Source organism: Struthio camelus, chromosome Z (genome assembly GCF_040807025.1).
Source record: "Struthio camelus isolate bStrCam1 chromosome Z, bStrCam1.hap1, whole genome shotgun sequence".
NCBI lineage: Eukaryota > Metazoa > Chordata > Aves > Struthioniformes > Struthionidae > Struthio > Struthio camelus.
This window is the reverse complement of record NC_090982.1, coordinates 22,811,484-22,832,179: the sequence shown is the minus strand read 5'-3', so window position 1 is coordinate 22,832,179 and position 20,696 is coordinate 22,811,484. Positions and strand designations below refer to the sequence as shown.

General features: G+C 34.6%; 1 protein-coding gene across 6 annotated transcripts in view; it reads right to left on the bottom strand.

Moving 5' to 3' along the window:
- The window catches only part of CCDC171 (coiled-coil domain containing 171), a 162,714-nt gene that overhangs the window by 37,042 nt on the left and 104,976 nt on the right, over window positions 1–20,696 (bottom strand). For all 6 annotated transcript variants that reach the window (XM_068927238.1, XM_068927237.1, XM_068927243.1 and 3 more), the window contains one exon: window positions 10,629–10,760. In XM_068927238.1, the coding sequence (XP_068783339.1) occupies window positions 10,629–10,760 (132 nt within the window). The remainder of the gene's footprint in view (window positions 1–10,628; window positions 10,761–20,696) is intronic.

The following is a 20,696-nucleotide window of genomic DNA, read 5'->3' as shown; positions in this document are numbered from 1 at the left end:
ACTGAATCGTAGTCTTGAAGCATTAAAAGAAGTGGGCACTCAAAGTTTGCCTAAGAGATGGAATGAGTGATTGTGTCTTCCTGATCTTTATTTTAGAACTCTACTTTTGTTGAGAAAAATCATAATGTGGAAGCAATCCAAAAGACTCTAAGAAGAAGTTGTATTGAGGTTCCAGAAGGATAAATAAACAGCAGTGTTTTTCTGGATATTATTTTTTTTAGAAGCCATGAAAGACTCAGTCTTTCATATGTAAACCTGTCAACCTGCAAGCTGTGTTTCCCTATTATTCAAGTTCACAAGAAAATATCACATTTACCCTATTTCCAGTACAGTAGCTCTCTCTAATCCCTGCCAACCCCTTCTCTCCCTCCCCCCTCATGTTTTCTTTTCATCTTTTCTCTTACAACTGGAAGAGCCCGTAACGAGTGAAGGGGTAAGGAAAATTGAAATCAAACTGGGTACTGTAAAGGACAAGTATTTGTTAAAAATAAGTGCCCTATTTCAAGTATATTTCTTCTAGAACACCTACAGCAGGAAGAATTTATCAATTTGTGCTTTTCACAATCTAATAAACACTGCTGGAACTTGTGACCTTAGGACTCTAGCAGCAGATATCACTAGCCCACCAATAAATTCAATAACCAAAAAATCAAGACAATGGTTTCAAAATCCTTCATTGTGATTCCTGTAAGATTATAATACAAATGAGAAAAATCTAAAGTTATAAGATATGTGACTTTATAAGTCTTTTAATATATTATTTTAAAAAGTAACTAATTAACAGCAAATTAGTACCATTTGGGGAAAAAATAGTTAATTTTTAATCCTTCTAAAATTCTTCCTCTGAATTTCACTTCATCAGTGCACCACTTGGAATACTATCCTGGCCTGTTTCTTAAATTGAAATTAACAGAGCTGGCTGGTTTTTTTTATGCCGTTTTATATTCTGCACAGTTTACTGTGTTTTTCTTAATCCTTAACTTGCATATTCATTGCTATATTTTCCTCTAACCGCTGTCACTTATATTGTCATCCAGAATAGGGCAAATCAGGGTCAGTTTATGTAAGCAGCATCAATCTGAAAAACTTCATCAGTCTTTATTTCAAGCATTATGCAAAGAAAACTGACATTAAGAGAGCCTTAGCTGACAGCAAATGAAATCAATCAGCAAATCACTAAGCCATAATAAACTCACTGAGGTTGCAGATAACCCCTTCCTTTTCCAGGTCTTTAACTACAAGGCCCATCAAATGTTCTGGGCAGAAATGTCTCCTTTCATTCTGTTACAAAATTCTTCCACTAATACAGTGCATTTCTTCATAATTTTTTTTTTTTTTAACCTATAAAGTGTCAATATGAATATGAACAGAACACATAGCAAGATGTTTTATAATGATGACATACTAAGCGGTTAAATGAAAAATGGTTATTAGGCATTCAGGTTTTTTTTTTTTTTTTTTAAGTTTACTGTCATGGATGTAATTAAAAACAGAAAATGATTTCACTCTGTTCCTACTGCTACGATATCAGTGTAATAAGGTCTTATTAATGCCTTGCATAAACTTCTTTCCCATTGCATAAACTTTCAGCAAAACACTGCTGAAATTAAAAGAACCAGTACAAAAGTAAGACTCCAGACCGTTACTAACCTTTTACAGTATTTGCTTCACAAATATTTATGATTTTCAATAGTTTAATAGCTATGTCTCTGAACTGGTTTATCTGTTACAACACTGTACACTGCATATAATAGGAGAAATAATAGGAGATAATAGCAATAATAGGAGAAAGATTATAGTCACATCCAAGCTATGGAGTGGTTATGTGATAAAGTGACTTTTTCAGGAGATATTACACATCGATAATCCCATTCATTTCTGAGAGAAGAGGATTTCTGAACTGAGAAAAATTTCCTAGCACCCCAAGAAGTACTAAAAATAATAAAAATATTTTTACTGTGTTTGTTATTTTCTGCTATTGGGTCAATGTTTTACTCTTGTAGTAATAGTATTCAGGAGTCTGCTGTCATTGATGCAGGCAGCTTTGGACACATTTTGAGATCATCATGTCATTAATTTCTCTCATAAAAGAACAGCAGTTAGAAAACAATAAAGACGCTTCCTCTTCCTCTTCTGTTCTTATGCTGAAAGGTACAAGAACTTGGTCACCAGCTGAAAAGAAACCAGGATTACAGTCAATTGCCAAACTAAGTAAAATTGAAAGTCAACGTAGGATATTAGAAAATGAAAGGAAAAGTAGGATCCACTCCCTTCTCCTTTTTCTCCAAAATGTAATAATGGAAAGATTTTTTTTTCCGTATAATTAACCTTTTATTTCAGAGACTGAATACTTTGTGAGCCAAAGTTGTAAAAATCGTTGTCACCTCACCCTGCTCTATCTAAAAATAAAGCCCTTGACAATAAACCTTTGTTTTGTCTTCTGACATTACGTACATTAGGATGATTCAGCTTTCCTCTTTAATGTTAAAAAAACATTATTTTCACTAGTTGCTTATATTCACATATATGTATATGAAAGGACTGTATTTTCAAACAATGGCAAGTATTGTGCACAAAAATAAGGGAGAAGAAAAAGCTGAAAGATATTCTGCAGAGCCCCATGTATGGCTTCCACACCTGAGATGCAAGAACAAAATATCTCAAGGTTTTTATGTTTGTTTCAGTGCTCTCTTGATTTATTGGCAACTTTGCTTGAATTCTATCTTCCTTCATGTTTCACAGGCTCTAGTTCTATTTTCTTACAAACGTTCTTATTCTTACTAAAAAAAGAGCAACTGTTATAGAACTTGGTGAATTAAGGTAATACCTTAAAGAGTTTGTGCAGGATTTTCTTGCATATCTGCACAGATCATTTATATCAGATTACCTATGTGCCACAGACATAAATGTTTGAAAACCTGTAAGTGAATAAAAGCAGACTGTTACAGGATTGCAATGCAGTGTTAAGAAAGAAAACATTCCATTAAGATACTGAATGGTTAAATAATTATATACCACCTTTAGCATTACATAAAAGTAATCAGCAGATCTCGACCAAAGGTTTTCAAAAAAACTGATTATGCTTATGAGAGAGGCTGGACAAACATTTATGGTTTCAGGTAAGTTTCACAGACATAAAGAGATAGCTTTCTGTATATGCTTTAATTGCTGATTACAGACACTGACTTTATATTTATGGTACCACAGTGCTAAAGCCTTCAGTAGGATGGGGTACAATCAATGTACCAGCTAAATACCAAGTCTGCTGACAAGATTTCTTCATACAGTATCCATTTATTTCTTAGAACAGAGAAAGGCAAGGAAAGAAAGAAAAAAGCGAAAGATCGCTGAGAAAGTGTGGGAAAGAGTCTGATAACAAGGAGAAGAAAAACTGGGGAAAAAGAAGAGAGGGATAAAGTACCCATAGAAGATAGGGAGGAAAAGGCTGCTAAAAGAAATGTTGTGAAGAGAGGAAGCTGGGAACACCATCAGCAGAAGGGAAAAGAGGTGTGAAGTTCAAATTATAAAAGCCAAGTTTCCAACATCACTGGTACTTTGAAGATGCCTCACTCCCAACTGGTACTAGAGGCACTTTTCACAGGGATAACTGGCTGCCCAAACACTGCAGTATCTTCTGAACCTCATAGACCTGCCAAGAATGGTCTCTCCCCGTACAATAAATTGCATCAGAGATGATCTACACAAACACTGAATGGAATTTCCAAAGCTCATATAGCTGGTACATGTAAAAAAAAAAATGAAGATGTATTTTTAATTATAGCATGTTATGTTTTATTAACAAGTTTGTTAAAAACGTTGTTATCTAAACAACAACAAAAGTAGGCTTGCAATTTATCATGTTTTTAAGGCTGCTCGATCTAGTAAAATCATCAAAATTAGTCTTTTCTAAACAGCAGCTTTCACCGTTGTCCTCACAGAAACATCCTATAACAAATCAGCTGGAATTCTGGGCACCTGAGGTTATATTATGATACGAAGAAATCTTGTGCCAAAGGCACTATATCTTCTAACGAAATTTGTATCTAAGGAGCATGCATTTACTCTGAATATCACAAAATACACTGCAAGATTTTCAAAATATGTGACTTGACCATGATCACCACCACTTAATAATCCAGATATGTACATACTCCAGAAAGAGCGCTTTCTATCAGGTCATTCACATGAACACGCCCAAGATATGTAACTACACAATCAATTTTACCTACTCACAACGAACATTATCTTTAAAAGAGTTACAGTTAATAAACCATGCTAAATGGCTCATATATATTTATTATCATGATATAACCTACTTCATAAGACTTCAGGTACACATCCTGTTAGATCTGTTCAGTCTAGTCATTCAGATTTTCTTTAGCTGCTAATTATTGTTTCTTCACCAACTTTATTTCTGATAAATTTAGGTCCTCAAAAGGTGAGGCTTGCAGGAAGTGTCACACCACTCTAATGAGTTTAAAACACTTACTTATTTATGAATATTTCAACCCAAGGGGCAAGGACAAGGTATTACTATATTAATAAACAATCATTTGTCTCTTTAAACACTTATGTTAGAAGGCAGGCTGGTAGTTAGTCCAGAAGCAGCATATTTTGACACTAGGTAGGAAATTAGCTCTTTTGGAGAGGAGAATGAATAGAGGAAAGGCAGTTCAGATACTGTTGATAGCAGCTTGCTGGGACAAAGACCCAATTTTAACCAACAATAAGCAGTATTTAGATTCCAGAGGAGGCTGGATTCCATTCCAGCCTCTATAATAAAATGGATAACTTCTCTGAAAGAATGAGATTCTGTGGTTGCAACAGGAGAAACAAAATGAGAAATATAACAGTGTATGCACATTGGGTGCATACATACATATAAATGCACTACCTTCTAGACTATCTTAAGCAGGTTTCTCCTCTCCAAAATATTAAGCGCAAAAAAGTCCATCATTATTTGTTCTTTTAATAATCATGCTAGAAAGAACTACAGAAAAAGACCCCCAGATAGCCCAGACAGAAGGACCTGATTTGAAGAACTAACAATTCAATGTTCAAGAAGCTGTTACACAAGTCATTTACCCCATTGAGCCCTCATAACAGATTTTGATTTACTGTTTCAAAGACTTGCCTTATGTAGATGATAACACACGATGACAGAATTACAGTGTTAACTTTTAAATCACTTATGTGGTCAATTTGGTGAGAACTTTTTTATTTACAAGAAGTAAACATGGGAACAAAAAAGTATTTATTATTTTAAGAAAAATAATCAGCAAAACTATGTATTACCTTTTATCTTCTTATCTGTCAAATATAAATCTAAAACTAATGAACAAGTGAAAATAAATGCAAATTAAGCTGCTCCTAATTCCTTAAACTATATGCCTATTTGTCCAATTAGAAAAAATGGACGTAGAACACAATAATATACGACTAAATCATACACGAATACATAATTTACATAAAATAAATGGTAAGAACCTACTCCTTTATAAATTTATAATGATTATATGCTCTCAATGAAGGTATGTCACTATTCAACCATATTCCTACCGCTGCTTAATAGCTGTATTAGCTCTTATGTTTATACTGCACTACTTACTTCAAATAATCTGAAAACACTTGAGAAAGTGAAAGAAGTATATAAATCCCATGCGAACTTCCTAGTCTGCATGAACAGACGGACATACACAAAGGACTGCAAAAGCAAGCAAAAAAGTCAAAATGTATCCATCTCAAACACACCTAAAGGACAGAAAGCAAACTGCAAGTGTAAGTGTATACTACCCATTTCAAAATTAAGACAGAACTTATTATTGATGAATACAGATATGCTTAAACAACTCACACGTAAGAAAAGGTTAAAATAAACTAAGATTTAAAAAAAAAATGCAATGGAATTTTCAATAACTTTCCACTCAGCTAGAGGCCAGCATATAAAAATGCTTCTCCTAACACTTATCCACTGGTATATTATAAATACTGACAAGTACAGATAAATGTATGTGCACCCCTTTTACGCGAGAAGACTGCTTATATTCTCATCCCTAAGCCTGCCTTTTCCACACACAATATAAGGATATCAAATATTCATATCCTCACTAAAACCACTCACAAAACTCACCCATTTGGCATCTCTACTTCATCCTAACCCTGTAAGAAAAAGAGCAACACAAGCTCATCTGCAAATATCAGCTCTCAAACCAATAACCAGAACTCACATGATATCCTTTAGCAACCCGAGGGAAGGGTCATCTTCCTCTAATCTCACCAAAATACTGACCAAAAGTGACCACCACAAATTAATAGAACTAATTAATAAAATATGCAAGTGTGGACTTTTAAGATCAAGGTCAGGGCAGTTCCATGATACAGAAGATGATTACTCTTTCTCTAACTGAACACACGCAAGCAGCTAAAAATGCGTGAACGTCAGTGGCTGTCTATTCATGCAGCCATATACACATGCTTTAAATAGTATATTTCAGGCAGGCAGCAGATATGATTATGACAACTGCAGCTAGTTTCTTGTTTGCGCTGTTTTTCCATTGTCATTGCCTGGATGAATCTGTGTTTCCTCGGTGTACTAGAAAATCTGGGGCATCCTCCAAAAAGACAGCGCTCCTTTAGTTTGTTTAAACAGTTCCTATACCTCCTATAAAATCAACCTGCATCAGCAGACACATTGCATCACCTTGATATACAGGGTAAAGCCATTGATTTGTAAGTTGCCAGCCTTTCCCTGTTTGGGAATCAAGCCACTTACTACTGCTGAAAACGGGAGTGAATGTTTTCTATTCTATGTTCCTCATGTGTGGCTATTAGGAAACTAGTCTGACGTACCTAAATTTGTTTCAAGTGGTTTCTTTGATACTTATTTTTATCCTTCTGCATCTACATCTCTGAACAGAGTTATTTTGCCTGTGTAACAGTGCTTTACTATGCATACATGTACCTTTACACTTTATCTGGTTTATTTGGTGACTTTATGCTTTCCTTTTTATATCAAATTGCTTGTCATTAAGTATGAACTATGTATTTGATTTAAGAGTACTTGTGACAACACAGAACGAATCTTCTGAACGACAACTTTTTATATAAGCCAATAGCCAATAAACTCTTTCAAATGAGAAAGAACATATTATCCTTCTCTTAACAAAGGTATTTCAAAAATTCAATTTTATATTTTATTCAAAAGTTGGCAGTCTTTACTAGTTAACTCAGACAGTCATCTGCCAAATTAGACTACTAGAATTAAGACTCTCACGCCATTTCAGTTCTCTTTTGCAACCTATATGCTGGAATGAAACATATGGTTTCATTGTTTGTCTTCCATAGAAACATTCGGGCATGGCCAGAAAAGTACACCTAAAATCCTGCTGTCACCAGTTTCAGTAGCTTGAGAGAAGTTCTATATTTTGCATTTTCAAACTTATTTATGTAACAAACAATGTAACTTTGTGACTTAAACATCCTTTACAGTAAATTAAATACCAGATGAGGGTATTTCAAAGCTCTAGCCCCCATATGGTTTTATTCTTGGAGGTACTGGGCTTTTTCACTAATTATCCATGTCAACTGACACTTTCAAACTTTATTATAGTGATTCTTGTTTCAGCTTCCAAGAATTTAACAAATATCTACAAATTAGGTCAAATTTATTGCTACCTACATTGAATATAGATCTTTCATTTTACTATTTGCATGAGTTTTTAGAAGACATTCAGTGCAATATTCTTGAATAACTTGCATTTCAATTTATTATGCAATTTTAAAATACAAGTGTCATTACATAAAGTGCAGGCTTTGGAGGACAAATACAGAACTTTCTGTCCCTAATGTTTCATAATCTACAGCTCTGCCACTAGTGTGTAATACATTTTCTTTATTAGATGTACTTCACGACTATATAGTTCAACAATTATTTCATTTAGGAGTGACAAGGGTTTTGCTTGTTTGTTTGTTTGACCAGCACTGTAAATATTCATGGTTTTGGAATGCTGAATCTGTTTGCCCAAAAAAATATTCTTCTGGTTTTGCAACATAATTAAGTATGCCAGAAACAAGCAAATCTCTGATTAGTCTAGCTCACATTCAAGCAACTCAGTATTATGCAGATATTCTTTGCACTTGTTTCCTGAAAAGAAAGCACATCTTTCCCAAGCAATATTCCTATTGAGATAACAGCAATTTAAAGGTTCCAAGATTTCTAACACTTGCAGACTTCCTATATTCCCACTGGCAAGGAATATAGATCCCTCATGCCTCTGAGGCCATCAACTACATTAAGAGGAGAAGATTTCATCCCGTCAGACCCCTTAAGTGTCACTTGCTTTCACAAAACTTTGGAAGAAATATAACCTCCTCTTCCCCATCCTCTGTCACATTTTTTCTAGATTCATGGGACTGCATTTCCTATCTACGTACATGTGTGTGCACATACAAATATGCATTTTTTTAATCTTCCTCTCACATAAAACAGTGAAACATACTGAAATGTTGGACAGAAAATGAAGATTAATTCCTAATTCCAGTCACCTGCTACAGATTGAAGGCATTACAAATAAAAATGAAACAGTGCTCTCTTCTGTGAGTCTTTATCAGTTTTGATAGCTAGCCCATCCTGCTGCTTACTTTAGAATCTTTATTTTTCAGCAACTTTTTCTTAAAGAAAACCATCAAATATCAATAAATTTAGTCTTGGTAAATAACTCCTTTAGTTTACACTCGTAGACAATAAAATCTTTAATTACAAGTATCAGTCACAGAGTAACTACAAAATACATGTATAGCTGTTAGAGACCAAACATGCAAACACTTCCACTGTTTTTAATAAGAAGGGACCATAAAGTGATTACAAGCAGCTTACCTCATTCAGAATTGCCCTTAACATAGTTTTGCATACAGTGGTGAAATTAAAATAAATTAACTGGCTCCCAGCTATGAAAAGGAACTATTAAAATAAAATCTTATAATGTACCTAGAAAGTTATTAACGTAAATGTTTCTTCAAAAAGACACTGAATAATTAGAATCAGGAGAAAAAAATAAAAAAAAAAAAAACTCGCAGTAAGACAGACTATGATAGACCGCTGATTCTGCACATGTGTGTACAGAGTAACCAAGCTTGGAGCTTTGGGGTGAAAATAAAATATGTTGCAATATTGCACCACCAGTAAGCCATTCAGAGCATGCCTTGCTATGCATTATTCTCTACCACAAGCACTCTGTACAGATGTGCGATGTAACTTCTCATGCCCCCTTGTCTCTCCATTCTTTTAGAAAGGAACAAGGAATGGGCTGTCTTGTAAATACTTCTACAATATTTCTGAGGTCAAAAAAGAAAGGGTGCAGAAAGGCAGGTACCAAAGACAGGCCACTGAATGAAAAAAACAGCATTTAAAAGTTGGTGATTTCCACGGCAGTTTCTTTGAGAAGAAGCTACCTGGGGAATCTTTCTCACAGCCATAAAAGTGACCATTGCTCTGCTAGGGAGACATCTGGAACTCCATCCTCTGCCAACTTCCTTATAAAGTAGAGATAAGCTTCTACATAATTAAAGTTCATGAGAAATCCAAGTATTACGCTTTACTGTATCACTATGAAAACGTGACAATAAACACATAATTTAAAACTTCATCATACTGAAATGCATCTGTGCAAGAGAACAAAGGTGAGAAGTGTCCAGCTTGGAACCTCAATTTTTTGAATGTTCCATTTTGTGGCCCTGTTCCTGCAATAATATACTGCATCTAGAACAGACAATCTTCATCGAATTAAAAAGGATTACTACAGAAAGGCAGGCATGCTATGCAACATTTGCAGTGACTGACTTCCCTCCACTTCATATGACTGACTCTACCCTCTCATATCCACATAGGAGAGCACAGTGAAAGAAACATTTACTCTCTATCCCTTTCATTTTCTCATTCAGAAAACAAAATGTTCTGCCTTTAGCAATAATGTTTCACAAGAATGAAGTCACTCTCAATGGCTATAAAAAAACTGAGGGACAGCTTGTACAACAAACCTAAAAATAAGAGAAGGAGACATTGCACAGAATTAATATTTGGAGCTGAAAATATGTATATATTTAGTTCATTTCTGTTTTTCTCCATTGTTCCCTCCTTAATAAATTATTATTTTGAAACATACCAGTCTTTAAACAGACATAAGCAGAATAGCTTTTGTGTTTGACTACTCTAATCTGCATCTTTTTTTTAATTAGAAATGCTCTTAAAATAATGAGTAGTTCTAAAATTGCAACATAAAAAAACCTGATACGGATCAGAAGAAGCACACAAATACTTTCTTTTTGTCATTCCTAAATTAGGTCAAATAGGGGTGAGACTGATACTAATTTTCAAACTTAACATTTGTATTTTCTCATGATCATATTCCTGTCCATTTTTTTTAACATTATAACTGGAAAATTAAAAGTCTGCATCATCTCTGAAATATGACATTCAAGGATATATATATAGGAATTATTTCTCTTTCAACTGTTGACTACAATAATCATAAAGATTTTTGTTCTTCACATGTTCAGAGCAGTCTAGTTTCTCATTCTGTCTCAGATACAGAAAAAGGAAAAAAAGAAACACGATTATTTTAGACTCTAACCTGAAATGCTACCACCTCTGGCCCGCCTTTCAGCCCTTCTACTGCAAAGGTCTCCAGGTGCAGTTTGGGTAGCTGCAGGGTGAAGTCATTCCTGGTTGCCGCAGTCCGTGACAGCAAGGTCTGATCTCTGACCTAAAGGGAAAAAAACAGCATCAATGGTAATTCCCCTTCAGACACATTAACTGGGATGAACTGGGTCCCCCTGAGCCCACTGAGTGGACTTGCATTGATCGCTGGACCTGAAATCCATGAATAAATTTAGGACTAATTGATTTTTCGTTGCAAATAAATCTCTAATTCAGAGTGCTGGGAGAGAATGTTAAGAAGAAAAAGCATCCTCCTCTGGCCTGAAATGAGAAGGAAAGAAGAGATGCTAAGGGCTCACAAGCCCAACTGGTGTTTACATTATATAGACCTGTCCCCCAAAAAACCTAATAAGAAAAGAAGTATAATTGTACTTCTGACTCAACAGACATCAACTACGAAATTAAAAAATACTATGCAGTCATACAAACAAGGAACTGATAAGTGAGCTCTGTCTACTGTATGGAGATCACACCAGTTCTTCACAACAAGATTCATTTAGTATTAGTTCAATTAAATCCTTGATTGAAATAAATAATCCTCAAGCAAAACAAAAACTAACCTGTAGCAGGATTTTTTTCTCCTTCTATTAACCACAGAGCTATTAGATTTCCTATTGCAGACTCACACTTAAGAAATAATGCATCATACTGGTATTGATCAACTTTTTATACAATTTCTAAATACGTTAATTTGGAGGCAGAACACTACAATTTATAGAAGATTCAAAGAGTTTGACATTTATTTATTTAATTTCTCAGACAGTCCAAAAGCTAAGGATAAAACAAAATCCCCAAATGCTATCAATGTTTCCTACATACGTCCACAAACATAACCAAATGCAGTTGGTATCACAGTGCCACCTGCTGACTAAGAGAGAAATTGTTTTTAATTCAGAAACTTGCATGCTGTCAGAATGATAAAAACTCTCAGCAATATAAAATGATTAACATTTTTCTCTGAACAACCAGATTGAGACGATTATTTTAATAATTATTTATTTTTCAGCATTTTTCACATACTACGTATGTAATAATGCTATCAGTGTGGATGTGAAATGATAGGTATTTTAAATATGTAACTTCCATGAACATATCACCTATATTCATGTACTATATGTTTCAAACACCTATTATTCATTCTATTTAATACAAAAATTATCATGTCCACCTCCAGAAGATCCCAGTAGTCAGATTAGATTCTAATACAGATGGATAGACACACACACACAGGTATGTATTACTGTGCATGAACAGATGAAACACATGAACATGACAAAGTATCTGTTCAGAGTAAGAATAGCTAGTATTGCAAAAATTGACTGCCTTTAACAAATACACGCCCAGATACTAAAACATCAATAACATACACTAAATATATACTAAAATACATATAGATCAGTTAATACACCATTTATTATTTTAAATAAATATGACAGTTTTTCCTTCCTCAGAGCCCCCTTGCTCAAAAGAACTCATCAATCATAAATTAAAATATGTGCCCTTTCATTTTAAATCCCACATTACTTTTTTGTAGCCACGTACAAAATTATTTTTTTCTTTAAGTGTTGATTGCGAGTGAACATATTTCAAATACTAGCACAGCCTTTGGAAGCAGGCATGTGTGCATCTACTGATACAAAGACGAAAAGATTTTGTTTTATTCTTTGCCCTGTTCTGTGGGAATAGGGAGCCTTACATTTCCCAGGTTGACCTAAAGAATTCCTGTCAATACCTGTGGCTGCCAAACATATGCACTATGATGCAATTTTTATAACAGGAAAGGTCCTCTGCACATTTTTTGCACACATAGTGCACTAGGTTCAGGATATACAGTCCTGTGGAACAAACATACTCTCCAGGGTGTTCTGTCAGCATGTGTAATTCTGGTCAGATGTTAACCTTGCTGAATATAACAAAAAATAGTATTTTAAATACACATATATGGATATAAACACACAAAACACACATACACTTGATTTAAATTTTTACAGTTTATATATTCCAACTTTTCAGTGTCTTTTCGTTGCCAGTATACACATAGATAAAAGAAAACATTAATGTGGATTAAGGTACTAAGAATTTATCAACATCAAACCACCAGTGTTTTGCCTTCTACCCTTCTGAACCGTAGTCAATAGATCTAAATATTTTACTGCACCCTGGCCAATTCATTGTTTGATGTTTAAAAACTCACCCAGAATCAAAGAAAATTTATTAAATTTGAGCCCCCAAATGAGATACTATTAGCTTTGAAAGTCAAGTTTAACTGCGATATTGATGATTCTCTTTTTTCTGTGACAAAATTCACAAGGGAAATCCCTATGTCAAAGTACAAAAGCAGATTGCTAATACTAGGGGGAAAAAAAACAATGTATAAGCAATGTAAGTATAATACACACACAATGCAGACTGTGGAGGTCCTTTTAACCCTATTAGTATCAAACTTTGCATTTCAGTACTGGGGCCTGACACTCACTGAACAATAAAATACAAAGACTATCTTTTTAAATGGCTCAAGTGTGGTAAACATGAAACATTGATATTACAACACCAGAAAGGTACACACTATCCTTAAAGTGTATGGCATTTGATATGAAGACTCATAGTAAAAAAACACAAACTTTTTTGGTTTTAAATATTTAGATATTGAAGAGTGAATCTCATTATCAAAAAGCATACTGAGAAAACTCTACCTAAAAAAATGAAGCAATAGCTTTCCTTTCAGAAATACTCAGAAAGGTTCAGGAAAAATACTGCAAACAAAAGACTGGGCACATAATGTGCCAATATTCTTGCACTGTTTTTCTTAAAATGGACATAGTCTTTCAGCTGGCTACCTCCTCAAGAATTTAAAGATATTATGGCATATGGCATCACATTGGATAGGCTATGTCTATATGAAATCTTCACTTAAGAACTACTCTCATCATTTCCTATCTATTGGCTTTTCAAGAGCTAGAAAGACAAAGTCTGCAGTTGGGAGTCTGTGATTTTTTTTTCTTCCTCTAAGGAAGTAAACATAGTATTTACACACACACTTACATTACAGAAATTTTAGTCAAAGGTAAAACAGTTATGGTGAGATAATTCTATAAAATATACTTTTTCTAAGACTGTCAGGGAGAAAAATCTTATAAAGCTAAGTTTTATGCAGATAATTTCAGAGCTTTTATTGCATTTAATGACCTTTTTTTTCCCCCTGCATGAAATCTGAAGTAAGAATATTAAATCTGAAAAGGATCCGTAGGCTAGACACCTGATGTTATAATCTAAATAACTAATTAGGCTTATTGCAATGATTAAAAATGCCTAAGACTGGTTCCAATTTCTTACACCAAGAAATGAATAGAGAAGGAAATTTCACAAATGTATCTACACCCAACAGCAGCAAGGTTTTTCCCTTAATTATATAACTACTGTCTGAAAATGGGCAAAACCATATACTGGTCCATACAACTCTACTATAATAATCAAAACATTTTAAAACAATGGAGCATAGTGACTTTAAAACATTTAAGTCTGTTTAATTAATTAGGAGAGCCACACAGAAAAACCCCTATAACCACTCAAAACCAATAAAGTACTGATGAATTCAGATCAAAGCTGAAACTGGAAAACAAAAGTTATGCTACTGACTAAATCAAAGTGCAGAATTTGATGCACTAAATCTCTATGTCCAAAAATGATGTTAAAAACTCTCTGCTGATCGGAGATAGAAATAACTTTGGCTGCAGCCCACTTCTGTGCTCAATCCTTTGTTTTCTGTCTGCAGAGTTTGAGCTGGTATGCCCAATCGCACCAATAGAGACACAGTACTAAATGCTAGCAAGTAAATAATATTGCATTATTTACAATAATACAAGTAAATAATATGCAAGTAAATAATATTGTACTATAATATTTACTATTGTAAATAGTATTAAGATGTGTTTATTTCTCTTCAACATCTTGCCCAATTTCTCTTTGCCTGGTACAAAAAACTCCAGATTTTAGTCCCTCATTTTGTGCTTAATTCTCCACTGCTTTTTCACCTTGAAGAAAAATGAAATTATTTAAGGATATATACATTGCTACATGGGCTACGCAGAAGAATCTTTCATAAGTTCAAAGTAGACCAATCATACTAAAAATATAGTTCCTAGCAGGTAAAAAGACTGAGAGCTCACTTTGCTTTCATTTCCTATTATTGCTTTTAATGGCATATTCGCTGCAATTAAACATCAGAATAAAAAAGGTACAATGACTCAATGATTTGGTCATAGTGAACAGCATACAATGATTTAGTCTGCTTGACATTGAGATGACCATATCGCTGAGTTATTAGAAGTTATAACTACATTATGCAAATCATTCTAAAAGAGTGCCTGTAAAATAGTTTATACCACACCATTATGTATTCTGCAAGCACCATATAATTAACAATAATGTTTTTAGAAACTTTTTAAAAATAGGAAGGAGGCAGTTAGAATGCAAACCGCATCTTACTTTTAACCACAGTCTTTCAAATATGTGCTGGTTAAGCTGCATAAGGAATGTTCATATCTCCTTAGCAGCACATTGAATGGAGGCCATATTGCACAAAACAAGGACATGAAGTGGCTGTTGCAGCTGCACTGAATCTGGTCTTTTGCTTTCTTCAATGCAAAGCACTTTGACAAATAACTGCCAGTTCATAAGAGTTTCTATGAAACTTATTTTTCTTGAAGTGATACAAAAGATCATGGAACAATAATAAAAAACATAACATTGGTGGGCAGAATTAAATCACGAAAACTTATTTTTTAATGCTTAGTTGCATACTATTAACGTTCTCTTACTCTAGCCTAAACAAAAGTAAATATACCTGAAAGATTTTGTACCAACAATAGTACTGAATAGGGCTGATAACAATTGTTGTGTATTAGCAACCAAGGTAAAAAAACTATGTTTTAAGGATACCCATATACAGTCATTGCTGAGTACAAGCACTCCAGAAAACTGTGATTACACCTAAGGTCTTTGCCCTTTAAAGACAACATAAATGCAAAAAGCTTTGCTGAAGGACTTGGCACAGGTGACACACAAACAAATATATACTGGAGCACCCTAATAGATCCAACAGAATCTGTTAACAATAGTTGCTCAGAATCACCAATAACTGTGTCCTGAAATTAGGGAAATCACACAGAAAGTGTATATTCTTATCGAAAGAGGGCCCATATAATTCTAGAAACAAAACCTCATCAGGAGGTTTCAAGAGTCACGGACAACTCCAGAAGCAGAGAGATGATGAGATTGTGCTTCTTAAATTCAAGGCAATTTAAATCAAATACCTGAAAATTGGAAGACAACAGGATAAGCTACAAGTAAAGAAAGTGAAACAGGTTAGGAATGTTGGGAACAGAGCTAGCCAAGTACAAGCCTACTGTGAACCTCTTAAAAAAAAAAAAAAAAAAAAAAGAAAAAAGTTTAAGAAAGACAGTCAAACTACACCAAAATGCAAATACTTTTGCTTAGACATGCACAGCTGTTATGTAGCCATCATAGTTTGGTTTAAGCACTTATTGAAGGCCATCAGATCATTTTATATTCTCTCACCAAAAGAAGCAGCACATACTCAAACCCAAGGGTTTGACATCTGCTGAGAATGGAGGTTTTAAATAGCATCTGCACATACCTGATATAGGTAGCCACACACGGATCTAACAATCAATCTAATCATACATACAAAATATTTCACTTAAATGAAAACTGTTAAAAAAATCCTGATTTACAAGGTTTAGCAACTCTTTTTATATTGTTGCCATGAACAAACTATTTTCCCAAATCTTTACTTACAATACAACACATTTTATAGACAATATTTAAAAGAACATAAGTTACAAAGCAACATAAACAGCTGTTGTGTAAAGAGGTTTAACTATACAAAGCTGATGTTTGGGGAGTGCCTTCTTATTTTTTTATTTTTTAAAGACCATTCAAGTATCTGGAAGTTCATTTACAGAGTAGAAGAATACTATCCCCAACTTGCCTAAAAGTTTAGCTCAAGCTTTTACATATTAAACACACAGATACACTCTATATGCTCTATTGAAAAAGATGTTAATTTGATCCAACGGACTTTTTTTTTTTTTTTTTTTTTTTTTTGCAAAAACTGACCACTGCCTCAAAGCTTTGATGCAGTTGCAGGATGTGCACTATAATACATTCATCCCCTAGGAATGGATTTCAATGACCTTGGGCTGAAAATGAACCTATATCTACAGAAAATATGCTTAATGCACTCACTAACTCCGCAGTTCTCCAAACAAGGATTCTTCCTTACTGAAGGTAAACTACATAAAAGTATTAAGACTTCAAAAAAAAAAACGGAGAGAGATAAGCTCTGAAATTTGTTATTTAGATATGTCTAAACTAAAAACAGTTAAGAACATGGATATGACATTCTGCAATGCCTTATCTTTAGTTTGTCAAGGTTTTTAAATCCCTCTTGAGCTGGAGTACCATTTTTAGCTTGGCTAGGTCAGAATGACACTGAACAATATGAGTGATGACACACTAGACAGCTATATGGACGAAGTTGTCATCAGCAAGCCAGCTGTGCTAACACCTGTATGTCCTGCACAACTGATCTTTAGGAACAAGGATCAAGAAAGTCAGATTACTAGTGGGGAAATCAAAAGTCATTTCTAAAACATTTACATGAAGAAGTGCTAATTTGAGATGGGTGAGGAGGAAAAGTCTTTTTTATTGCATTTTTTCTATCACAGTGAAATAACAGCTTGTTTCTGATTACAAATTCCTCACAGTGGTTATTTAGAGTTTCAATATGCTAATTAAGTCTTTTTTTTTTTTTTTGGTAGTTTTTTTCCATATACACATACTCACTATTTCAAGAAGCTGGTGATAGGGCCAGTTTAAGAAAACTGAGGACCACAGCAATGAATAGACCCTGAAGATACAGGGCATCACTTCCCTATTGAAGTGCCTAAATACAGTAAAAGAACCATGAGCTCCAGCAGTGAAATTAGCCTCAGACAAAATTTTCAAATTTCAACTTCTAAAATAAGACATTTTAAATCAATACTGAGATACCTAAATAATACGATGGACTCTTACTCATCCCAGTCAACTCAGATATGGGGCTGATGGGTACGTCGAAAAACATGTCGGGTCTGTTGAGGTCTGATTCTGTCAGCCATAATAACTGCTCTATTTTACCAGGCCTGATCAATTTGTGGTCTTCCTGCTGAAATTAACAATTAAAGCCACTTATAATGAAAGTTTTTACTGATGTGGTCACTTCGAGGTGGACTTAAACATACGGGAAATATATTTTCTACTGGCCATAAAATGACCTTCATAAGAAAATGCACTTTATTGCTATGGATGACATCTGAAACAGCAATCTAACACTACCACATTACTAATTCTCAAGTGTTCTATAGTCTCACCTCATCTCCAACTGTCCCTTTGTCCTACAGAAGAAAAATCATTAAACTGGAAAAAGAAAGATGATTTTGCCTTCATATTCTACAAATTTAACACGATGGTTTGTATAGCATTCAAATTTTTACAGCCGATAATACTATGAGGCCCAAACCTCAGTCATTTAATGGGCTTTTTAGAGAAGACAAGAGGAAAGTAGAACGGTAGCAACAGTGGGGCAGTTTAACACAATAGCAGAAGGATTCCAAGAAGTGACTGCTGATGGGTCTGCATGGAAGCAACTTCTGCCAAATCACTTAAGAACCTTTCAATCAGCAGCAAAGGAAGTGATTAAAGAAGTGAAATGAAGAGAAATTTGCTAATCCTAGCACCAAAAGGAAAGCAGCAGGCTGGCTAGGTACTGTGATCCCTGAACTGTTCCAAACTGCCAGAAGGAATAGTTCCTGTCGCGTGGTATTCGGAAAAAGTTGAGGGTTTTTTTTGTTTTGTTTTGTTTACTAACTCATTATCACAGCTCATCAACCTCCTGGACCGGAGGTTTTCTAGATACCCGCAACTGGATAGCAAGTTAACAGTCTAAGCTTGGGAAGAAATGGTATTTTATTAGTCTGTTAAAAGGTTCAAATACTAAGCAGCTGGTGTTGGAGGAGGCTGAAAAATTTGCCTCATAAGGCTCATCAGAACTTTAATAGTTAAGAGTACAAGCGGAAAAAATAAACAATATTATAGTTCTCTGCAGGCTGACTCACTGGGATGATTTCCCATGACAGTATTTTGCACAGGCAGAAGCCTAGAGAATAGGGATTTGGGGAGGCTGAAGAAAAGGGAGTTGCAGCGCTCAAATCCAGAGGCAATATAAAGACATGACGTAGGATTTCAGCAGAGAGAGAGTTGAGCTACTTCTTCCCCTGACCGGATTATCATGACCAGTAAGTCACTAACAACGTACACTAATAAATATAATTGTATTAAAAAACAGGTTTAAAGCTTCTTACTGTGTTTCATGCATACAGGATATTGATCTGAAGAAGTACAGAAGACATTAATAATGAAGTACAGTTTATCTGGAAATATAATGTTTATATTTATACCAAAAATCACTTCTCACCACGTTTTTCAGAGAGAAACGTTGCAAAAAACATTTATTTTTCATGCACATTAAAAAGGGTCTGTAGATAAATTTTATAAGAAGATACTTCTTTAAATGCTTTTTCTTTCAATGAGAAAAAATTCTGTACATTTGAACTTCTCCAAGCACATGGAATTTCTTCCAAGAACTGTTCCAAAAAAAATTAATTTCTTTCTACTAGCGTTTTGCTTTCCTACATTGGTTTTTTTTTTTTTTTTTTAAGGAATTGGTCAAGTTATGGACACAAGTCCTCTAAGCAGCCAATGTTTAAACTTGTTCTATTTTGCTTTGTTTTTCAGGTTAAGCTTATCCAATAGATCTAATAAAAATTTCTGTATGCATTTTCCAAACCTAAGGATTCAAAAATTCAGCTATTACCTTTTGGTCTTCTTAAATATTATGAGATTAAAACAAAACCAAAATAAAATCCATGTGAGGTCCTTTGCATTTGAAGTGCCCTTGCTGTTTTCTGTCCCTTTGGTCCAACATTCCATTATTGCATTTTCAAATTTTTCTTCAATACTTAAAGCAGTCTAAAACAAAAAATTTTCTCCTGCTTCAATGGCAACAGGGATTCTTGTGCAAATAACCTAGATTTCAGAAGAAAACAGCTAAGATGATAAGATTCAGGATAAGATTCCAACTGTGCTGCTAGACAGTATCTTGCAGGTCATGAAAGACAGTAGACTAGCTGCTAAGATTATTTTCTTTCACCATAGCACAAGCTCAAATTCTTCAAGTGCTTCATAAACATTAGCGACGATTTAAAAATCAACCTTTTCAGCAGAAGGTTCTGGAAAGGTCTTAGAAGAATCATTCTAGACATCAGACTCTGTACTTGGCACAAAGTAGCCAGATGTATGACATGGGATCTTCCAAACCAGTCCCAGGGGGCAGGAAACGTTGGAAATGGTCCCTTGTCTAGAGGTACAGCAGAAGCATGTGCAGCGACTGTGTCTGCCTAAACCTTGCTACGTTCTACTGCTACTTCTAGGCTGAGGGCTACACCCAAGTACACACAAAGAGAGATGATCTGGTGCATACACTGCTCCCTTCTGGAATTCTTGTAGTGAGAGTTTAGAAAAGAAATGAAGTCATATTGACAGATATAGGTGTACAACCTCTTATTCTGAGTCTAACTGATTACTATCCATCTAGGACTGTAAAATCCACCAACTCTATAAGCAAAAAGTTATTACTAGGCATTCATAATAGATCCTACAGGTGATGCAGTGGAATTCCGTAGATACTTGCTCATGACTGCATCCATACCAGAACGTTCAATGTCAGGCTCCCTCAAATATATTTTCAACTCACATTAACACTTCTTCAGCTACAGATGACTCAGAACTTTATTCATTTTCTTTTAATTCCTTCCTTAAAAAATAAATGCAATTCTCAGAATTCCTATGGGGGAAGAGATAG